Genomic DNA, 23971 nt, shown 5'->3' with positions numbered 1-23971 from the left:
TGTGAAGGGCAGGGAAGCAACCTCCCTGCACATGTTTCTGTTGGTGGTCTTCTCTTTTATAAAGAGACTTCATCTTGGTCCATTGTGTCCAAAAGACTTAATCAAACTAGACAGAGAAGTAAATTTTAAAAAAAACTTTAAAACATGCTTTTTGTTTTCCTTGACAAAAAACATTTAATGAGTTGGCATTTTAAAAAATATTGCATAAACATCTGGCATTGATTATATTTTTGCTTATATTTTTTCTTTATCGGGTCATAATAGAATATCCAACGCCAGCGGGTCGGCCTTCTGTTTCTCCAGAAGCCTGCAAGGCAGCTGGATTCTGACAAAATGGTAGATCTTTACCAGGAAATTCATTTTGCCAGGCTTCAAGGCAACGCATTTGTGGCCACGGCACAGTGGACACAGCAGTTTCCTGCGGTATATTGGCAGCTACAGGCAGGTTTTAATTGTGATGACAGTCAACAGTGACAGCTCCAAGAAACGTCAGCATAGCTGTTTACGCTTCACTTATTTCAGAACTAGTCTTTCAGTGTTGAAAGAAAACAGCCGTATCAAATCCTTCTGCACTCTGAAAAGGTTTTCTCACGTTATTTGAGTGCTGTCCAAGGGGCACATCTCGGATCTGATGGATTTAAGCCTTATAGATGGCGTCAAAGTCAGATGCAGCATAATGTATGATTTTACTGTACTTTTACTTCTAGAGTAAGTCAATTCTGTGTAATAAAACAAGCATATAGTGTGTTGGGTTAAAAATTGATCTCTTTAAAATTCTTTCAGTGTGTTAAATGTTTTAATGTTCCGTGATCTTGATATGAATAATGAAGCTGCAGTTTTTTAAAACTGCAGAAATGTGAGTGAATAATTACAGAAGAGTGAGTTAAAGAAGTAGAGTGGACTCACACAGAGACATAATAAAGGTGGCCTCATCAAAGCGTTTAACACTAACTGTGCTACAGTAGCGTGGGGGTGCACAGCCAGATAAAAGTCTACACTCCCACCTCTGAGGCAACACACATACGCTGACTGCGGGAGCATTCATGCACACACACACACGCATCCCCCTCGTTTCTCACCGTGCTCCAGCACCAGCTGCGGCAGTCTGTTGATGGTTTCCATAGCAACCAGCCTCTTCTGGTCCTGGTTCTTATCATCCAGGTGACTGAGGAAGGGTGATATGAAAGGATAATTAAAACTGCTCCCTCCATTACTGACGGGGAGCTCAGACTGATAATGCTGGTGATGGTACTGGTGATGATGATGATGATGATTATAATACAGCTGATGAAGATGGGGTAGGTCATTGGGGGCGTGGCCTGAGTGCCTGCTGGCAAGTCCATTCATCTCTCCGACTCCGCCTCCTCTGGCAGACCCACTGCCTTGATCCTTGCGGCGCACACATGTGCAACGCAAGCGTCTCCATATCTGGCTGTAGCAGCGGGAAATCCGCCGCCATGCTTTGCGGCCCAGGTGTGCCAGGTAGCGGATGATCTCCTCGTAGCAGCTCCCTGGCTGGCTGTCACTGGCGAGGGTGGAAGCTGATTGGTGGAGCTGCCGGGCTCGCTGCTCCGATTTCATTAAGGCGTGTTCTCTCTGCTTGGTTTCGGAAAATTGCGTTGCTATGACAACCAGGCACAAGTTGATCATGAAAAAAGATCCCACCTGGTCAGGAGAGTGCAGACGTTAGATACTCAAGCTGAAGACCACGCCTCCTTTTTTATGCAAATGTGCAGGTGAGAGGACAGATGTTAACTTACGATGATGAGGAAGATGAAGTAGATGAAGTTGTAAAAGGAGTGTGCATCCATGACGTAGTACATGATGTCAACCCAGCCCTCTAGAGTAATCACCTGAGCAAAACTCAAACAAATGAAAAGTTACCAACGTGCTCACATACTTCCACTGAGGAAAAAATCCATTCTTGCAAACACACTGGGCGTACCTGGAAAATGGCGATCCATGCATATCCAATATTATCAAAGTTAATAGCTCCTTTGTGTGGATTTAGTTCTCCAGCTCGACATTGGTTGTAAAACTGGTACCAGTTCACACATGACTCTGATTCATCTCCTTTGAGTCCTGTCTCTGAAAAGGCTTCATCTGCATCCAGGTTGCAGTGAGTCCTTCCCACACGGCGACGAGGCACATCTGAGCACCGGAGCATCCCATTTTCCCTCGCCGTTGAGCAGATGAAAGGGTGGTCATCTGTGCCATCGGGCTTATAGTAGTCATTTAGGAAGGTGATGTTGTATCTCCTGCAGGGTGGGAATAAATACAAGTTACAGCTGATATCAAATCTTAAACCTTTACTATGTTCTCATAAATGTCATGAAACAATTTAAAGCACCAACATTTTGATGATAAAATCTTTTAATACGTCCACAATCACTTGGTCTGTAAATACGGAGTTGTGTGTTGTGTTAGTGAGAACCGACTGTATATAAAATAAACATACAAACATTTACATACTTAATGTTTAGTGGCAAAAAAAAGGCAAATTCTTGAAAGTATTTGATGCATCATCTCTCCAAACAGAGGTCTGTATCTTTACTTAGAGAGCAACAGGATTGGTCATTGGTGTGAAAAATGCTCAGCTTACATTACCCTGAGCTTTTCAGCGGTTAGAGTTAGTACTGTCCAGCCCTAATAGGGTGTGCTTTATCTCAAATGAAAGTTTTTTTCTTCCCAGATATAGATGGACTGCATAAAACACCTAAAAGTGAATGAGGCCATAAGGAATTGCACAAAGAGAGCTAAAATAATAGTATAAAACAGTAGTATGTAATTTAAGAATGCATAACATATTCTTGTCATCATATTTCTCATTATTACCTTCTACATTTTATTAATAACAAACAAAATCACATTTTAATGGTGATGACTGACTGAATTGTGGATGTTTGAGACTTTGCGGACATACAGGAAAATATGCAAATCCACAACAATTTACTGGATAAAGTTCGACTTTACCGATATTGTTTGAGTTTTACCCCTTTCAAACGTGTGGGACAAACAAGAAAAAATGTCAGAATCCTTGTTTTTTTCCGGTTTGTTCAAAATTTAGTTTTACCTTAAGCTGCCCTACATTTCTCACACATTTTCTTAAAAAAATAATAAATATAAAAAATCAACAACTTTTCAAGAGGGCTTTTGGACATCATAAATGCCTCTAACCAATTTGAGAGACTTTTTGTGCTGGAAATTAAAAAAACATGTTTCAATTTTGGCAACATGAGGACAAGGACCTGCAACACTTGGGAAAATTGAGAACCGCTGTAAAAGACTTTCTTTTGGTCAACTTCACAGTGTCAAGGTCTGGTTAAAAGTTGAAGGAAGTTCTACAGACCAAAAGTTTGGACACACCTTCTCATTCATCCTTCTCATCATTCATTTGAATGAGAAGGATGCAACAATTAACTTTCCTCACGACTTGGTTAAAATCTCAGGTATTGGGTCAAGGTTTTGTTTTCGTTTTTCAGTGTGACTCATTTATTACAAAACAACAACAAAAATCTACATATTCAAAAAAATATTTTTCAAATTTGCTTATAAGTGAGTAACAATAAAGAAAAACCTTTCACTTGGCTTTTCCTAAGCCTGTGTAATGCAAAACAACAATAAACAATGAATCCTTAAATTTAGCCCAACATGTGTTTGATACTATCGACGCAAATATGATGTAGGGATGCAACGATTCACTTTCTCCATGAAATAAGATTTAGAAGAACTACTATACGGTAATGGCTATTTCCGAATTTTCAACCTACTGGTAATCAATCCCTAGCTACTGAAAAACGATATAGTGCTGCACTTTGTAGTGCCCTGAATTTTAAAAACAATTCAGACACCACTACTCACTGGTCCAGGAGTGAATACTTGTTTCTGATTGGCTACTGGGTTTGGATTAAAAAGTTATAATGGACAGTGATAATGCACACCTACAAAAAAATCTAAAAAAAACTTTAGATTTGTCATCTGGACAAAAACAAGCGGTAAGAGGTGAATTTTCTCTCTGAACTGATGCTTTATTTAACCCATCTTGACAATCAGCATATACTGTACTGTATATCGCTTTCCTTTGCCACTGAAGTTGAAATTGGTCCCTGCTCAGCCGGCTAAGCGGTGCGTTGCCATGTTACCTTGACAACGCGATGCACCACCTAACATATCATCCGCTTTTCGTGAAAAAAAGCGATCTAAAACAAAAAAATAACAAGACTAAAGTAATAAAAACTGATTAGATATTTGTTTCTTATGTAAGAGACCATGGTATTAGCATTATCAAAATTTAAGTACTCTGCGAAAGCAACGGTTCAGGCTTCCACGCCGTGCAATAATTTCTGATAATGCACACTTGGTCGGCCATTATCCCATACTTGTTTTCATTAGAGGGTGACTCTAGGTACAATGGCAAATGCATTGTAACATTGCAGCACCAAAGCCCTGTCAGGGGGTTTTGCACTTTAGTCAAATGAGGACATGTTTGATCAGGAGGTGACAGTCATGTCATGCCATGTCGTGTGTCGGTCTGCGGACACTGATCAAGAAACTAATCAAACATGACATGAGGGAGACAATGAAGCTGATGTCTGAGAAAAAAAGACTCTTTTTCTGATTTTCCCAAAAATCAACAGTGTCCCCTGCTGATATCACAGCTTTAGTCTGTATGGGACTTCCTGGAGCTTGGATGTAAATGTCATAGTAAATATCATAGCGATTCTGTATATTTTTTAAATTTAAAAATACCCGTTTACTAAATTCATTTTCTTTGTTTGAGCCCTTGATTTATTTGTTATGTTGTCACATAATTTGACATAACTGGCTCCCATTTGGGAGTTGGTGAAGCATAAACACCCTCGGAAGGACTGTGTGCATGTTTAAATGATAATTGGATAAAAGAAGATAATCAGTTGTAAGCAAACTCCCGTCACAGTGTTGGGAGTAATGAGTCAGGTGCTCCCCTGTCTTGTGGCATCAGCCTGTTACCATGGAAACTTACATCTTCACATCCTCTTCTATGAAACAGCGATTCCTCAGTAGTCCAGCCCACAGCTGAACACCAACAATGCCAAAGATGAAGAAAACAAAGAAGCAGAGCGCCAGCACATTGCCCAACATCGGAAGTGTGTCTAACAGGAGTGTGACCAGGATACGCATACCTGTCAAAAGATAAATAAAAACAACACACAACAAAACGTCAAGAAACAAGCAAAGTGCACCTAGGTTCAAACAAAAGTGTTAAGAAAACAATTATCAGATAGGTGAGGGCTATGCAATCTGCAAAAAAAAAAAAAAACTGAAGCTGTGCAATTAGCTCAGTAGAGATAATTGCAGTTCAAATGCTAATAGTTACCCTCCAGTTCACCTTCCAAAGGAGCACACACACACTAAACTCCACTCATTATTGTTTTGAGTTTCTTGTAAAAATTCAGCAGGCAATGTGCCAATGTCACAGGGGCAGAAAAGAACAACACGAAATTGGCTGAACAGGTTGTGGGCTAAGCTGCTGAGAATGTCACGGGCATTAAAGTGATTTCCATTACTTTGTTCAGCGCGTCCTGATTTGTTTAGACTTGCATTCATCAAAGGCAGAACGGCCATTGTTACCAGTTGCTACAGCTCTTTGTTTCTTGTGAAAGAAATGATGTGAAGTTTACAGTGTGGTCAGAGGAAACGAGGACAATTGACACATTTTTCATTGTCTCGGTTGTGACTAATGAGCCTGCTGACTTTCTGTTGAGGACACTTCTACATCAAATCAGTAATGCAGAAACTGCAGCTGCTTCTTTACACCATCCAATTAACGGGAACGGAAAGTTGGTGGGACAAGCTGTAAAAGTGTTGAGTTAACATTTTGTTTTCATTGTTTTGCTCACAGGCAATAGCTCTCCAGAGTTTGCACCTTAAAGATTTCAGCAGACTATTGGAATCTATCTCGCAAATGTTGTGGTTTAACATCCATTAAGGCCTTGGAGCAGTGCTCACCTACTTTTACCGGCAACTTTTTGTGTTTCTGCAATTTTTGCAAAACAGAAAAAAGGTTATTGAAATTTTTTTTTTATCCTTTAGATTCTGAGGTTGAATAAAAAGGTAATTGTTTTGCCTAAGTAGGAATTTCTTTGTATCAAGATGGGAGCTGTTTCCTTTGTGGAGAGCACTATAAAGAATTGAATCTTTGAGATTAATGAGATTAGTTTAAATAAAGTAATAATACATTTTCTTTTTTTTTTCAGATAAAAAAAATCATTAGAAAACCCTCTCGAGTAAAATATAGATATATATAGATATATAGATATTCTTTGTAAACCATGATGAAATGCTTGAAGGTTTTTATGAGTCATTCAGATCAAGTATGTCCAATCCAAACCTTTTAAAGGGGAAATTGTGCATGATCAACCAAAGTAGAGAGGATTGTCTTCAGTGCTTCAAACATTACCTTATTGTTGATAGAATAAAACAAGGTAACCAAAGAAACATGGTTAAAGTACTATAAACAATGGCTGCACTGACAGTCTTTTACTCCATGTTGGACTTTTCCTTTTCATATGCTTAGAGACCCACTCAGATGAAAATCATGTTTTTGGTGTTTTTAATATGTTTTTGTGGCATTTTTCTGATGATGGAGGATAGATATGAATAAAATTAGCTTAAAATTGTGTTTTTTTTTGTTCAAACTTTTGTGAATCAGGAGCAGACGAAAAAATGCAGCTTGAAAGAGCTCTTATTTGTGTAATAGAAAATACACTGGGTGGTTCACAGGCTCTCTGCTCCACTCCATTCTGATGGATCCACTTGTAGACGAATAGATCCAAGTTCATCTTTGTTTTTCTCGTCTGAGCTGGTATCTGGCTCCAAACTGTACGGCTGGATAGCTCCAGTATGACTCACCAGTTTTGCCACACTGGTAAAGTTAGGTTGGGGGGGTGTGAGAGGCTGTAAACCAGTGGGAGAGAGGAGTGAGTGTAAACACATAGCTCTCGTTTTGCTCTGCACCAAGAGTCCCGCCCACAACTGAGAGGCGAATTTTAACAAAGATCTACTGCCGCTCTGCAGAAGCTACATCCTAGAAAACAACACAGGTTATTGATTTTAGCTAAAAACTGCATAATCACAATTGAAAGACCACTGGGAACGCTTTTAAAATAGATCAAAAGAGGATCAGAGTGGGACTTTAAGTAAATCCAATGGCAAAAGATCAATCCAACACAACCAAGGTGGCAGAAAGTGATTACGTCAATCCTGATCCTAGAGATCCAACCTCCTCTGCTGGTTTTTCTGCTGCTGATGATCAGTTGTGTTTAGTCAGTCAGAACCTGGAATCATGTGAGTCAGGTGGGGAGTGAGGCATGGATAGTTGAAAAACAAGTAGGATGGTGGATTGAGACAATCAGGCAAATATTAAGAACAGCGAGATAAAACTGTATTCAAGCCTTCAAATATCTGTTTTAATGATCATGTCATTGTCCATATTTACAGGCAAACTCCTACACATCCGTGTGCCAGAGTGGCATGATGATGTTACTGAGTAAAGCATTAATGCTTCAACTGTTTCTCCCTTGGGTGTGAAAAAATTGCTTTACAAACTTTTTCAAAACAATATAAGTTTGAGACACAATGAAGATAGACAACAGAATAGATAGGAGAGTCTCAGCACTTGGAGATAAAACTTGTAGACAATGCTTTATGTACAGCCTAAGACTCAATTTATCTTTTCTGGGTGAACTGGATATTGACAAAGAAAGGAGAGAAAGAATCTTACTGGGAACTCTGTTGATGGCTCTCAGTGGGCGGAGAACCCGAACAGTCCGGATGGCTGATAGGCTGACGTTGTGTCCATCCAGAGAGTACTCCAGCATGCTGTAACAAGGGAAAACCACCATCTTCTTTCTGGCATCCCGATCACGCTGACCTTGGTAAACCCTGAGCGTCTGCAGGGAATTTATTCTCTGGGATACACAGTCTTTTAACTACCAATCGCTGAGGTCCATCTCTCTCAGGACCAACAGATGCAATTGTCATTCAATGAAGCATTCACACACGCACGCACCTCAGCCTTGTACATCCACATGCTCACACACACGCTTGACATTTAGCTGGCATTAAACAAGTGTCTAAGCTTTCTACAAAAGTCACACAGACACACTTTTGGCTCATATTTAATGTCATATGAGTGTTTCTATGCGTGCATGTGGGTGTGTGTCTGCAAAGCACTCACCCCACAATAACAATGAAGAAGTCCAATCTGTTCCATGTGTCGCCAAGGTAACCTTTCTGACCTATGACCCCAAGAGCTACCATCTTCACCACCATTTCACCAGCAAAAAATGCAAAGATGCCATCATCCAAAGCCTGCGCGCACACACGCACACAAACCCACACACACACACAGAAATGCACAGGATTAGAACAAACTGATCACGTTGAATAAAAATGAAGTCAAACACATTTCAGTCCCTTGGTAATAACTTCACAATGCCTAATATGATTAGTTTGTGCTTTTCGATGATTGCATCTGCGTGCGTGTGTGTGTGTGTGTGTGCTGTACCTGCAGCACGGAGGGGGTGTGGCCACAAGGCTGGAACATCCCCAAAGTGACACAGTTCAGTAGGATGGCCAAAATGCTCACACGCTCAAACCATGTGACACAAGGTTAAGGCCATACTTCAAATCTGAGCATATGAACAAAAGCCAACAGCAATAATAAAATGTGACAGTATGAACACATTTAGTTTCATTCCTCTTATCTATTTACAGTTCAAACATCTTCTAGACTCATTCAAAGCACAATTTTTACATCACAGTAGGAAAACTTTTATAAACCTATTTTGAAGCTAAATATCGAGCTCAAATAGATTGGATAATTAGTCTAAAGTCAAATAAGTATAATAAGTATGATAATCACAGTCTAAAGTCAAAATCCGACTTTTCTTTGTTTATGATTTTGACTGTGCAACAGTTGCTGTCCCCGTAACCCTCAAGAGACCTTGTCTGACCCATCCATTCTAAACTCCCAATGCAGAGAAATCTCAGACAAGGATTAGACAAAGGTCAAAATGGTTGTGATACAGCAGTATGCAGCAGGTATGGTTGTCATCGAATTGACCCCGAGGAGGTTTGAATGATCTCTGCTTCTTGGTTTTATCAAGCTTCTCAAAAAATAATTTGGCTGTGAATTGTTTTGTTTCTCATTGTCAAATTATATATATTTCAGACAGCTGTTGACGCAGTTTAATTTTACAAGCAGAAATAAATTCTGTGGAAATTAACAGCTTTGTAAACTAAAAGAATGTAGCTGGATTTATCACAAAGCTGCTTCTTAAAATAGTCATTCCAATGAAAATTGTGCTTTTAGTGCTTTAACATCTTTCTCATGAAGGAGGACATGCTGTATAAAAAGGATTTTAAGATCAAAACTGTGTTTCTGAGTATGTTTTTCTTTCTTTTATAGATCCATGTACGTTTTTATTGTCTTTGTCTGAGCGGGCATCTGGCTCCAAGCTCTGTGGCTGGATAGTTCCAATATGGCTCACCATTTTTGTTGCACCACTTATATTAGTTTAGGGTTGTGAGGGGCTGTAAGCTAGCAGGTGAGAGTGCAAACAAAGGGATGATGGGATATCAGTGGAGGGTTACCTACACACCAACAGTCCACAACTGAGAGGCGAGTTTCTGATGAACTCCTGCCAGTCTGCAACACAGAGTTTTTGATTTTGGCTAAACACTGCAAAATGGTAAATAAAAGCCACAGCATTTAGCTCCAGTGTTAACATCTTTCAAACTACTGTTAATCTTTACTGTTTACGCAAATTACCATAATAACAGCGGGATTATATCCGTAGAAAAGCAGCCTTTGTGCTGAAGTACAACACTTTATAGTAGTGAAATGTTTACCCAAGTGATGTAAATCAGTTGATTCTGTAACAGACAAGTGGCTTTTCTTCATAATGTAACACTTTACATAAAGATGCAAAGCCTTAGTACAGGCTTTCATATATCAGTGCAGAGCCACTAAAAAAGCTGTTTTTCATCAGACTCAGTTGGTTCACATTCAGTGGCGGTTCTACCCTGAATTACTCCCCGGGCGAGACCCTCATCTGGCCCCCCCCCCCCCCCCCCCCCCCCCCCAATAGAGTCACTTTGTCCATTTATTGTAACTGAAAATACAAAAATATTTAATCAAACACAAATAATCTGAAATAAATATTATAAACTACAAATCACACTAATAATACACTAGAATAAATGTAACTGCAGCACTAAGAACAGAAAACACTAACTAAACCTAACCTTTGTGGCCTTCCTGATGCAAGCTTGTCAATAACGTCATCATATGAAATCTGCTCCCCCCCCTGCATGATTGATATTAACAACAGCAGGTTAGTGAGTTGCTCCTGAGACTTTGGTGACCTCAGGTATGACTTGATCAACTGGAGTTTTGAAAAGCTAACAGCAGCAGCAGCAGCAGCAGCAGCAGCAGCAGCAGCATGCTACCATCACAGCTTATTTAACATTATGAACTAATATACAACAATAAAACGCAACAAAAACTTTGTGATACAGCAGAGCAGACAGACACACGAATCATAACTAATGTTACAAGTTAAGGCAGAGCAAACATTTAAGAATAAATATCTTAAAAATGACGTTATTTGCAATATTTGGGCCTACTTCAGTTTTGGTCATGATAGACCAAACAAGAGATTTTTCCTCTGCAACGTTGTTGTTGTTGGAGGGCAGGTAGCATTCGAATTTAGAAAACGTGCATCTAGCTATGCGATAATACCCTTTTCTTTGTCTCTTTTCTCCTCTTCTTCTTTTCTTTCTAAATTGGGCACCAGCTTTGACCTTTTTTCTCCAGATTTCAGATGTTTTTGCATTTAGCATAAATGTCCTGACATAGGTATCAAGTCTGTCGACTAAACCAACTGTCATCTAAGTGAAGAATTTTTTTGTTTTCCCATTTTTTATTTGGGCATTTCACACAAAAATAACCAAAAAAGCATGATTTTTTTATACCTTTTTTATACCTGCTGCCCCCCGTTCGTCAAACATTTCCAGCAGGAGCGCGTGCAGCTGCACCCAGGGGCGCCAATTCGCTACATGGCGGCGCAATTTTTATTTTTATTTTTTCTTCAAGCACTGAGCCGCGGCCCGCGACCGTTGCCCCTCTGGAAGAAGATCCAGCCAGGTTTGCGCATGCGTTTTGCGCTCCGTGCTCGCCTCGTTGTCTCAGCCTGCACCCTTCACCCCGCGCCCCCTCCCTTCTCCTTCTTCACCCCGCGCCCCCTCCCTTCTCCTTCTCACACACATTTGCGTCTACTTCTCAAAGACAGGAGGGAGCGCAGCTGCGGGGCGGGGGCGCCGCCAGGTTTCAGGCTGTTACAAACTCTGTGATATAAGTAAAACAATAGTGGTGCATAAAGTATTTTACAAGAGCTGAGCCGCTGGCGCCGCCCCTCCGTCATTTTTCCGCCCCGGGCGATCGCCCGTATGGCCCGTGCCTAAAACCGCTACTGTTCACATTGATCACGTAAGCAGTCGAAGAGTTACGATAGTTTCAACGAGAGTGCGTTACTTAGGTGTCACCGGCAATGTCTCCGTTGTTAAAAGGTTAAAAAACATTTTAAAAAAATTCAAACAAGAACTTATTTGTGAAAGCAAATGACTCAACCTTAAAAAAAGTTGGTATGTGTCAAATGCAATATTTAAAGAAGTAATTTTTGCATCTAACAAAATTGTCTCACACAGAAAATATGTGTTGTATTTCTATACAATATCAGCTCTGTCAAAAGAAAAAACAAAGCAAAAAAAATTAGGTAGTGATTGTCTCTTCTCTCCTGACAATTTTGGGGGAAAAAACGATATACAAATGGATTTTTTAGCGTTTATGCTGTATTATCAACACCTGGGCCCCATGACTGTGAAAGTCATATAGAATGCAATTCAATGAATGTTCATACTCATCAAATGATTCAGTGACCTCTTCTGCCCTGTGTGAATTTATCTGCATTCATTATCTTCCCAACATTTTTTTTTTCTTCTGCATCTGCCTGTCCTCCTTGACACTCTCACTGATGCTCATTTCTGCAAAACACCACCTGAAGAAAACTGCCTCATCAACATTAGAGCCGCGTTTTTTGCTGGAACAGTTTTAACTGCTGATTACATCTGATAAAATTTAATACTTAGCATCCTAAAAGTTCAAAATACAAGGAAAACTCTGCCAGTGCTGACAATAAAAACTGTCCAGACTTTCAAGAACAAGCTTTAATGTCTTGCCTTACAAGCACAGTTTCCGACAAGATGTTTTTCAAATGCTCAGTGTTCACAGGTACGAATTCCACCAGCCACCATGAAACAAGCAGCAGGCCTTTGAAGTCGCTTTAAGCATAAATCTCGGTGACTTGTGTTTCGGCATCTGGGTTGCTTGCTGGTTGTCACACTAGAGGACGAAGCATGTATGAGACATGAAAAGCAGCTCAGTCTAGAAAAAAGGAAGAAAAGTATGTAGTTGATAGTTAAATGAAAACACTGTGTTGCACAAATGCAGCCCACATTTCTGAGCTCCAAATGACAGCAATGTAGGCTACTAAAAAAGCATGGATGCATACATAACAAAGCCCGGAGCATGCACGTGGACGCACACACACGTGTGCGCACACCCATGGGCCCACAAAACACACAGTCCCCTTCCCGGACACTTTGCTCTCGAGAGGGCGGAAAAAATTAATGAGAGTACAATCCTTTATCACCCTTGAGACAGAGTGAGTGAGAGAAATGAGGGAAAGAAGGAAGGAGCGAGGGTAATCCAGTGTCTTCCCTTTGCTATGGTTGCCATGGGAACCACTATCTCACTGTGGGAACCGACTTCTGAGTTCCACAATCCGCTTGCATCCTGTCTGGACTGGAACGCAACCCTATTAATGCTAAACACAAACTAAACACAACAATACAGCAGGACGCTGAAAAAGCAAACGTCCTGCCGCGCAACTCCTGCTGAAGAAGGCTTCAAATCCTCACAGCTGACAAGTTCCCCTTTAATCCAACTCCATCTGTGTACGTGACAGCGTCTGACATAACTCTAAAACGCGCACTCAGATTAACCAGCAAACAGGGCTGAGTTCGGGTCTTATTGATGGATGACATGGGGCTATTTCGAAAGTTTGCCCATAATTCAACATCACTGATGAAACTCAAAGAGAGCCTCTTTTCCCTTTGTTTTATTCCTTTATCTCTTCTCAACCTTTCTTCCTATCAACTCTAATTTTTCTCTCTTTGGCCCAATTATTTTTCTCATCACTTTATTCCTCCTGCTCTCTTTCTCTCTCCATCTTCCTTTATATAGTTCAGCATAATTTCATTCCGTATGACTTCTTGCATGTTTTTTTTTCTTTTTTTTGCCTCCTCCCATACACATTTTTGCTCCTCTCTGTCCTCCACTTTCTCTACCATCTCCACATACGATCGCCCTTGGGTAAAGCTCTTCTCTCTGCCAGAAACTCGAAAGTCAGCCAACAGATAGAGCAGAACTTCGCTTAATAATTATCACAAGAGAGAACCGAGAGGAAAAGAGGCAGGCAGGGAGAGTGACAGTGATACAGGTCGAGTAAAAGAGGAGAGAAGGGAACTGAAGAGGAGGTTTTTGTGAAAAGCCGTCCAAAATGAAGGATCATGAGGGTTTCAGCTGCGAGCTTTTCAAGTGTAAACAGTTGTAAATATTGCGTAGCCTCTGCTCTTTGTCTTTCTCCTAATTTCCTCATCCGCTAATCTTCACATCCTTCTTCAGTCGGGTCCCTCCTCTCCTGCACTCCCCTTCTGCTGAACTCTCTCCTTCAGAGCCAACTCAGGTAATAAAGGTCAGGCAGACATTATAAATCAAATCAGATCACATCACCATGATCTTTTTGGCATTGCCCCCCCTCACCCCCCTTGGCTGGGCCACACATGCTAAGGACAGCGTGTGGGAACATTTTCATGAGAAATCTTCATTAACTTAAAAGGAGGAACTGAAAAGTCAAACAGACACACAAAGGGCTGAACGGGTTTTTTCTAAAAACACTGTCTCACGAGGAATGCTAAAGAAAAGATTAGGACTTTAAGTATTCATTTTAAACCATTAAATGGGAGATATTAGCTCAATTTCAATCTCTTATCTCATATTATAGGATTATACAGAGCAACTCGTGCAGATTAATAAGACTATGACCTTTTACAAAACCTGTCAGCTCATCTTTTATCTCAAATAAGACCTTAGAGTTTCTGTCTGATTCCAATAGCCCACTTCCTCTCAGTTTCCTTCCCCGGTGAAAGCGCTGCTCCTAAGCAGAAACTCATTATAGTGACAGCGAAAATGCTCAGCAAACAAAATAAACACCTAGTATGTTATATAATGTGTCATTCCAATTTTTAAATGGCAGCTTATAAAAAATATATACACACACACAAGGAAATTGTTCTCCAACTTTGTTTTTTTTTTCACTTTTAGCATTTTTTGTTTTTCTTTTAGCTCAATTTTATTTCTTTAATTGCAGTTCCTGACCACCCTCAGAGATTTAGACTGAATTCGTTATTACATATCCATCTATCTAACACTATACAGTTTCTCCTGAGAGCAATTTAAAATCTCCAAGCCAAAATGTGTTATCTGGACAGGGAAAGAAATCCAGAATTACCAGAGAAGACCCAAGACCTCCACAAAGATGGATCTAGGATAAAATTTGCACCAAAAGCTGCTGGGCCCCTTTCAAAGTTTTTTAGTTTACTGGGATGCCTCGAGGGTGTGGTCATTTCTGCTTGAATTATTAATATGTTTCCAGCTGAAAAGTAAAAAATGTCCCCATTCAAAACTGGTCAGATGTCAGAATGAGGCTGAAAAGGAGAAAAAGAAAAAAAATGACAAAAGATGAATGGAAATGTACAAAGAGGTGCTGGTGACTTTTGCATAACATAGATAAAACAGGAAATTTCAAAAATATTATGCATTTATCTTGTTACAAATGTTTTTATCTGTCACATAAGTCTTCGATTTGTTAGTTACTTTTAAATCTTCAAAATCAAAAACTGACCTTTACAGGGAAACATTAGCATTAGTAAATGTACAATCCTTTAACTAACTCTGATGTTTCACCTGTTATGAGGGGTGAAAAATGAAAACAAAATTGCACATGAAGTGGTGTAGTTTGGCGTACACACTAAGCTCATCTATTTATTCCAATTTAAAAATATATATTTTTGTTCGTTCCTTTATGTATTAAATGTTTTTAAATCTGAGTTTTTGTTTTTATTATTTTCCATGTTTTCAGTGTGTTCCAACAGTCACTTTAAATCCCCAGTTGTCTTCATTAAACAATGAATAAATTCTCTTGACTGTAAAGGGGGATTGATTAATGTTAAAGAACAGTAAACAATAAATGTTGGATCTTGTTTTGATCATATTGCCCTCATGTTTATTAATTCAATACATACTAAATAGTAAAGGTGTAATAATTAATCAATTAATCGAATAATTGATTTGTATTCCTATGATCCAAACAGATCAATCTGTCTGAGGCAAGTTGTTAATCGAATCAGCCAATACCATTATAAAATAATTTCTAAATGAAATAAGTTGATTACATTGATATTGGAAAATACCATTTGTATTGAGACATGGCAGGTTTATTTTACTAAAATGTTAAAACTACCAAGTGTGTCACAGTGGACAACACACACTTGATGCAGCAAAAAACTGATCAGTCCATCATTCCAGTCCAATGTGTGGAAACACTTTGGATTTAGCAAAGACATGTGACCATACAGTGTGCTAGAATGTTCTAATAATGTTCTAACAATGGGCTGGACTTCAGGAAACTAAAATGTGAATGGATTTGTAATTAATTCTTGTTTACTTGTTTGTTTGTACACATATTTAATTAACGCTAGATTTTCTTGCAAGGAAAACAAGGAATCTGGAAAACTTCAGCTGCACTGTTCAGTACCAGGTGTTTATCTCTGAGTCACACTGGTTGAAGTTTTGGATCCATTTTAGATCAGTTAATCAGATCGTTCAAAATGAAACAATTGTCAGATATGAATTGTCTCACCAATCTCAAATTATAATATGAGTCAAATTGTTATTAAAAGGAATCATTACACCCCTAATGAATATTGTTATTTTTAAACTCACCTCCATTTTCACAAATGCATTAATGAGTTCCATGCAGTTTTATCTCTTCAACTTATGGCACTAAAGTTCATGAATTCTGCTTTTTAAACTCAAAATACAAAGCGTCTTGATACAATAAAACCACAACAAAGACAACATATCACCGTCAAATGAGACTGTTGTGCGACCAAAGAGACATTTGTGATGAGTGGCTTTGACTGTTAATTACTAGACTGATGCTCTCTGCTGCTTGTCCTCACTTCCTAACTTTGGCATCCACACACAGAGACTTGATTAAACATAACCTAGTTAAGCTCAAAATCTTCTGTGTGGTGTGTGTGTGTGTGTGCATGTTTGTGTATGTGTGTAATTGAGAGTGTCTCCCATAAAGGTGGGCCAAGTCAACTTGTCAAACCCACTGGCTCCACCCCCAAAGAGTTTGACAGCTGGTAGCCATGGAGACTTGCAGGAATTGTGTTAATTGGCTGAAATGTTTCAGACAGCGTTCTGCTTTGAGTAAGATCTCTTCTAATCTGTGGCTGCCTCCCTATCACTTTACTCACTCGCACACCTCAGCCCAATTAAGACGGTGTCTGAGAAGAGGAACCAAGAGTGGGAAAATAGACAACAAGGGAACACTGATCCTGAGAAAAGAGGGATGATAACGATTAAAGGCAGAATTTTAAATAAAAAAAGAGGTCAGCACATAAAGGTACTTGTGAAGGAGTGAACGAATCGGCTTTTCTCATCTTTAAACAAAGGGGTGGCTCTGAATGTTTCATGCACTCCTAAATTAGTCATGTCTGGTACGTATGTGTGCCTGTCTGTTTATATCCAAACATCCATGCAAGTGTGTGCCTATTCGTCCACATTTTGATCTATTTTCAAAGTGTTCCCAGTGGTCTTTTATTTATGGTTATGTCGTGTTTAGCCAAAATCAAAAAAATTGGGTCAACTCTTGGATGTAGTTTCTGCAGAGCGGCAGTAGTTCATTAGAAATTCACCTCTGAGTTGAGGGCTGTGAATTTGCTGGCTTAGAGAAAGCCCAGCCCTGAATCCTATCTACTTACAACCTCTCCTGCTAACTTACAGCCCCTCACAACCACAACATAATATTAGTGGTGCAACAAAAATGGAGAGCTTCTCGAAGTCCAGTTTTCAGCCAGATGCCAGCTCAGATAAGGAAAACAAAGACGTTCATGGATCTATTTGTCTGCAAGTGGACGAATCACACTACAGCTGAGCAGGAATCTTGTGGCCCAACAATAGAACAAATACAAGCTTTTTCAAACGGCATAATTTTCCTCTGCTCCTGATCAACAACAATTCAAATAAAGAAATACTCAGAAATGGAATTTAAAGTCTAATTTTCTCTATGCATGTCCTCTATAATAAAAAAATGCCTCAGGAACTTGTTAAAACACCATTTTCATTGGAGTTGATGTTCAAGAAAAAGACTGAAAGTCACATGAAGGCTCAGCATTTTGCAAACTCGCAGCTTGGTTAATATTAGACACACAAAAAAAACAAAAAAAAGACAGAGAGTTGTTGGAAACAATCCAGCTGCCAAAAAAAGGTATGTGGTAGTAATCAGAAATGATTTCATTTCATTTCAATCACTTCAGGATAAAGATGTACAACATAATTGAAAACAACTAGAAAGTTAGTTGAGGGATGTGAAATGAAGTGAATGCATTCATTTATGAATCAATTAAGAGGAAAAAAAGCAAAGAATGACAAGTGATCTCATTAAAGTTTGGCTCTTGGGGACTTCCAATCCTCCCCCAGTGGGATTATATTAATATCCATGTCCAACAATGTCCAGCCACATTACTTCCACTGGAGACGGCTTCCAGTAACACACTCCAGACTGAAACACTCTCAGACACTAAAACTGTTGGACAGCGGACTAGCATCAGAACCTATTAATGTACAACAGGACGCTCGCCAATAAGTGCACAGACGCACAGACAGCACCAGGACAAACAAGCAAAATCACTTTATGGAAAAACTGCAAGCGGAAGTAAGCAGGTTGCCGGGGCAGAGCTACCACTGTTGCCAAGCAACCAGGTGATTCCTCTGAAAAGCCTCTCCAGGGGAGATTCCCTTGTTTGTGCGAGGGCATTTACTCGCCTGTGAGTGTGCCCATTTGCATGTGTGTGTGTGTGTGTGGGTGTGTGTGTGTATAAACTAGTGCTGACACAAAGAGGCTACAATGCTATGTGATGAGAGCATGCTAACAACCCACGGAGCAGAGAGGTTCACGGTGTCCACAGAATTTTTTTTCCCACCAATTATGTTCCTCTTGCTATACATGTTATTTATTCAGCAATTATGTATTTATATTTCATGGGGCATGCGGAGTGATGACTTTAGCAAATGCGCATAGATCTGCAATTACAAACACATTACGACACACCGGGAGAGCACACACAGACACGTGTAGGTGAATGTACACAAAAGTCACAAGCTGTGGAGAATATCCAATTTTGAGAGCCTCCACAAATCCCTGAGGTAATGCTGACGTTTATGCACGCTTCAGAGTATTCATGACTGCTCACACACACTTCAGAACTGATAGCCTCACCTATACACACACCTTAACAGTACAACTACTGGGAGACAGAGAGGAAAACGAAAGGTGAGACAATGAAGACAGAAGCAAAGTTGGGTTTAGGAGGTGATGTGAGCCTTTACTGTTTGTACCTCCGTATAAATATAGGCCAGTGACAATGCAACTGACAGGCAGCTGTAACCCTGGAGATTCATTATGGCTTGTCACTATGGAAACCTCCGATCAGGAAAAAAAAAATGCCGGCTATCTTTTCCTGCAGCTAATGGGTCCTAGGAAATACCTGAGCTCCAACAAACACACAGCTTTTATGCACACGTGCACACGCCCACGCTCGTGCTCAGTTCTGACCTTCGTCCCACCTTTCCTTGTGTTTAAAGTTAATACAAACATCTTGCTGTTACAGTTCTGAGGAAGTACAGGAGCACAGGCAGTGTGTCTCTGACAGTATAAACACAGAGGAACTTCTGCACGACGCCACGCATGCTCACAGCACCCCGGGGGAAGGATATGGGTGGCAGACAGCTCGAAGGCACCAGGAGCGGGGAGGGCTGGTTTGGGTCAGAGCCAGCAGAACCACTGGTGCAAGGGAGGGGTACGGCAGCTCTTCCTTTTCCTCTTCCTCCCCGTCCTCCTCATCCTCTCCTTTGTGCTCTCCCTCAACTGTCACATGCACCTTCTCCCCGTCCTCCTCCTCCTCTTCTTCCTCTTCCTCATGCGCCGGTCCTCTTCGCTGTTCATCCAGGTCTGGCTCCTGGATGCCCGTCATGGCCATGCTGTGAACAGCCTGAACCTAAAGAAAGGGGCGTGGGTTCAAGAAACAGCAGTGTGTACGGATCCCTCTGCACGTCCAAAACCAAATTCCAGCCTGTGCGGGGCAAAGAAGCTGGGAAAATTGAACCCACGTTGATTTCTCTTTCATGGCCAGCCAAAAATCCTTTGCCGGAAATATTAATTTACATAAATCCAGGCGTAACAGACGAACACATGGGAGCTGAGGTGCAAACAGGGCCAGCAAAAAGAGGGAGCACTTAGAAACTCCTCGTAGTAATCCTACGGCTGTACCATTCTGTGAACACAACAGGCCATTAGTGCTGAGGCTTTTAATCCAGACTGTCTTTAAACAATCTGGGCATAGAAAAGTAAGGCTTAGAAGGCTTTTTTCGTCTGTGAAGAGGACAGATCTCTGTTTAGACAGAAGTTTCCTACTTTAAGAAAAAATTCATGTCATTCAATGCACTGTAGCAGACTGGCACTTCTATTATTTTAGATTTCTCAGAGTCCTGGGTCATCATGCACAGCCTCTTAAATAGATGATAATTGCAGTTTGAATTAAACATGATCACAGAGGCAGATTCATTTGTCTTGCAGAGTTTTTTTCCTTCCAATTTCTCAATTTCAGAGTTTTTTTGTTTTTTTTCATCTCGTCAATTTCATACTCTCCCATTTGTTTTTGTTATTTTGGGAACTTTTGCTGTGCAGTCTGGCAGGAAAGGATGGAAGCTCATGGATCCCCAGAGATCCTGGGAAAATGTACTCCAAAGTGAGCAGTTATGTATGAAGCTGGAGCTCAAATTGAAGAATTTTAAACACAATGAAGCTTGAGCCAGTCATGAACCTAAACACAGCCTGTGTACAACAGGGAAGTTGGCACATGTGAGCTGACAACTCAAACAGGAGACCCAAACGAGTGTGTGTATTCATGAAAATAATGAGATTGTGACCGCCACCATCCCTCTGTTCCTTGAATTTATTATGGGCACTTGGCCATTTAAAGAGTCTGCACAGTTTAGGGCTTTTTGTCCTGATTATATTGGGCAGACATCAATTAACCAACACAAAAGCCATTATTCTACACAGCAGAAAAATCTGCTGATGAGTGCTTACCAAAATATCTTAAAAACTCATTACAATCCTCCCCCAGCAGCCCAGCCGTGATGGAATTAATTCATCGGACATGTTCCCAGAAGACAATTCTGTACCTGTATGAGACCCCTGACATCTGTCATCAATGTTGTATTAAATTCAGCGTTTCTCAGAACTTGGATCCCTGCCCTATGTCTTTGTCAGAAATGTACAGCATGTTCAGGAGAAAAACTGCAACTCTCCAAAAATGATAACAACTGCTTTGCACTGTGAGGGATAGCAGTGGCATTCAGAACAGCTCTGGCTCTGAGCAGGAGAAACAATGTCTTATGATAAAAAAAAGACCAAATCTCTTTCAGAAAGCAAGTCATATATATTCCTGTGATGTCATATCAAATTCAAATAGGCCTAACCTGCACAATGAGGAACATAACTTCTTTAATTATACAGCAGACACTCCACAATTACGCATTTTGAATTGATTCTATCATATTATAATTAACTTTTATATTTTTGAAAACATATTCACCGACTAAAAGCGTCATTCCAAGACCTGGACATTTTATGTTGGCTTGTTTCCAATCGCAGTGCGTTTGATTTATAAAGAAAACTGAGAAAACGGGAGGGAAAGTAAATATTACCGAAAAAAGTTTCTCCGATGTTCTTACCCGAGGTTAGAGTCCATTCAGCAGCCTCCGTCACTCCGGGTTCGCCGTGCGCTCTGCGCTCCCGGAGCCCCGCTGCTCCATCTAAGAGCCGTTCGCTGGTCCCGTGTCTCCCTCCTCCTGATATCCAAACTCAGTCCGTCAACCGAAAGATTACAAAACAGGCAAAATAGATGAAAATGGGAAGAGGACGCGGGCTTTTGGTCCAAAAGAAAGAAAAGAAAAGTCAACTTAATTGGAAGTAAGCGGTCGGCAGTGAGTCTGCGCCCCTCTAGCCGCTGGACGCGCAGCGCGGAGTCAGGTACCAGAGTTCAGGCGCGCAGGGAGGCAGAGCTGCGTCAAGCCACAAAGAGAGAGGCAGGCCAGGAATATTTAGATTTTACCTTCAAAATAAAACAGCGCTTATCAGGAAGTGAATCAGAATTTTGTATGATGGTTGTAACTTTTACATAAACTCATTAATTAAAAGAAAGATCTGAGCTGTCATTGTCATTTAGCAGCTGCTCCATGTTCTTCTGTGAGCTTGTAACCAGTTTTGAGTTCAAATACACGGACGATTTGATTAATGTAATAAAAAATATAGGATTTTTTAAAAATATTACAATGATTTTACGTTTTTAAATGCATATTTTAATTACATTGCATGTAAGTTGTTCTTGCTCAACAATGTTTTTCAGGAGGGATACCTGTTTAGACATTTTTTAATTTTAGCTGCTAAGTTTTGTGAAAATTGTCAGACAGTCACAAAAAATTAAATTTTGTAAAATGATTAACCTTTTTTTCTGAAATTACGTGATTTTGTTAAATAAATCATATAAAAAACAATCATCATAACTCCTAATCGTACTTTTATTTTCCTGTTCGTGACCATTTGTGAACTGGATAGAACAGTTTCTTATTTAGTTGTAATAAAACAATTGACAAAAAATAATCTTACATGAAAAACGCAACTTTTAGGAAAAGAAATGCCACCTCTGAAGCTTTCACATCATTGTTGGCTCTACTGTGTGCTCAATGAAAATCATGGGTGTGTTTTCTTATTTTTTAAGTGTATTGTATCTAATGTGGTTCTATTATTAAACTCAAACAAGAAATATACACATGTTTTGAGTGTGTTTGTGATGAAGAAAAAGCTCCACAGCAGTACAGGTGGGTGAATCTGAAAAGAAACTAATCAGGCAAAACCCTGTCCCCTTCAGTATAGGATTTATTTGAAACTTCTGCTTGTAGAAGCTTCTTCTTCCCAATATTGCATAACATGACACTGACGGAGCGAGTCAGAGCATGTGACTTGTCACCTTCATCTCATCCGCCTGATGGTCCCCCCCTTCCCAATATCCCTCATCCTGTCTCTGCCAGGCGGTTATCTCACCAGTCACCGGCCCCGGACGATGAGAGCGTGGGGTGTGGGCAGAGGGGGCCGTCTTGTGTGTGATGAGGCCCCACAGTGACACCCAGCAGGCATGTCGACTCACTAAAACCAGAAAGCTTGAACACAATACCTTCAAATCTTCTTATGTGCTGCGTCAGGTCTCAAAGCACAAGGGATTACTAATGAGTGATACTACAGCTTGCTGGGTTAGTTTTCCATATTAGTGGAGGAAGAAGTTCAGTACCCACAACAGAGATTCAGATGAAGTAGCTCCAGCTGGAAAAGGATATTCTTACTTCCAAGGTGGGAGAGGTTTTTTATGAGACATGTCATCACATATCCATACAAACAATTATTAACATAGTAATAAAACATGTTCAAATTCTTAGAAGATAATTCAATTGATGTTAACCCTGTGATGCTTTAAATTATTTCCAGTTATAAAAATATCAACTTCACGTATGTTTTTGCTTTCAACGTATAGATGCTAAGTTAAAATAATTTTGGAGCAAAGTGGTTTGATGCATATTTGAATCAATAGGGGTTAAAAAATTACAGATTGGATTCAAATGAAACCTGTAAGAAACAAAAATTATCAAAAGCAAAAGCCACATGTGTTGCTGAGCCTCTTATCTTTATTTGTATGTGAGCCTTTTGGAGGAAAAGATACATCTGACGGACTGAGATCCAACAAAACTAGAAAACAGGCAGAGGAAGAAAGATGAACATCTGAAAATAGTACTGAAAAGGCTGCTCATTTTTCTGCCGGATTCAAGGAATTCTCTGATGGTCCTCTGGCAAATTTTAAATCCCACTTTGGGACCAGAAGAGTACACTGTTGGAAGCACTATTCTTAAACGCTGTTGTCCCTCTGGGATTAAGCGTCCATCCACAGGCCCTTAATATGATGCTGTTTAATGTTTACACTCCACCAGACACACACAAAGAGACAATGTGAAGGACCTGATGTTGTAAACATGCAAGAAAACCTAAATGAACACAATTAAAGGAAAGCCTGAAGGGTTTTTAGCTGTTTTATTTAGCTGAATCCAGTTGGGATGTTTTTGTTTATACAGACCTTTTCTAAAAAAATAGAATACCATGGAAAAGTGTATTTATTTACATAATTCCATTCAAAATATAAGTTTTCATGTAATATAAACTAAATATATATATTTATTCTAAGGACTTATTTTTTTTATTTTTACATTAATTGGAGTTTCAGCTCATAAAAACCCACAAAAGTTTCAAAAAATAAGAATATTTTGGAGAAATCCGCCTTAATTTTCAGGGTATGAATGTTTTAAACTGAGTTCATCAACTAATCATCTAATGAACTCGAAACACTT

General features: G+C 39.9%; 1 protein-coding gene across 4 annotated transcripts in view; it reads right to left on the bottom strand.

The window, feature by feature from the left end:
* The window catches only part of LOC101160713 (voltage-dependent T-type calcium channel subunit alpha-1H), a 76537-nt gene extending 54988 nt beyond the window's left edge, over positions 1 to 21549 (bottom strand). For 2 of the 4 annotated variants that reach the window (XR_013654812.1, XM_078944244.1), the window contains exons 1-9: positions 21254 to 21549; positions 19233 to 19512; positions 8549 to 8643; positions 8219 to 8352; positions 7763 to 7860; positions 5003 to 5162; positions 1946 to 2258; positions 1761 to 1853; positions 1080 to 1665 (exon numbers count right to left, since the gene is read on the bottom strand). Coding sequence is in view for 3 of the 4 variants with exons in the window: in XM_078944244.1 (XP_078800370.1) it covers positions 1080 to 1665; positions 1761 to 1853; positions 1946 to 2258; positions 5003 to 5162; positions 7763 to 7860; positions 8219 to 8352; positions 8549 to 8643; positions 19233 to 19494 (1741 nt within the window). In the remaining variant the exon portion in view is untranslated. The remainder of the gene's footprint in view (positions 1 to 1079; positions 1666 to 1760; positions 1854 to 1945; positions 2259 to 5002; positions 5163 to 7762; positions 7861 to 8218; positions 8353 to 8548; positions 8644 to 19232; positions 19513 to 21253) is intronic. The other 2 variants (XM_078944252.1, XM_078944256.1) reach the window with 2 other exon arrangements.
* Between the last annotated feature and the right edge of the window lie 2422 nt (positions 21550 to 23971).

Source organism: Oryzias latipes, chromosome 1 (assembly GCF_053564925.1).
Source record: "Oryzias latipes strain Hd-rR chromosome 1, Olatipes_Hd-rR_3.1".
NCBI lineage: Eukaryota > Metazoa > Chordata > Actinopteri > Beloniformes > Adrianichthyidae > Oryzias > Oryzias latipes.
Note: the sequence above shows the minus strand (reverse complement) of the source record. Positions and strands in the feature narration are given on the sequence as shown.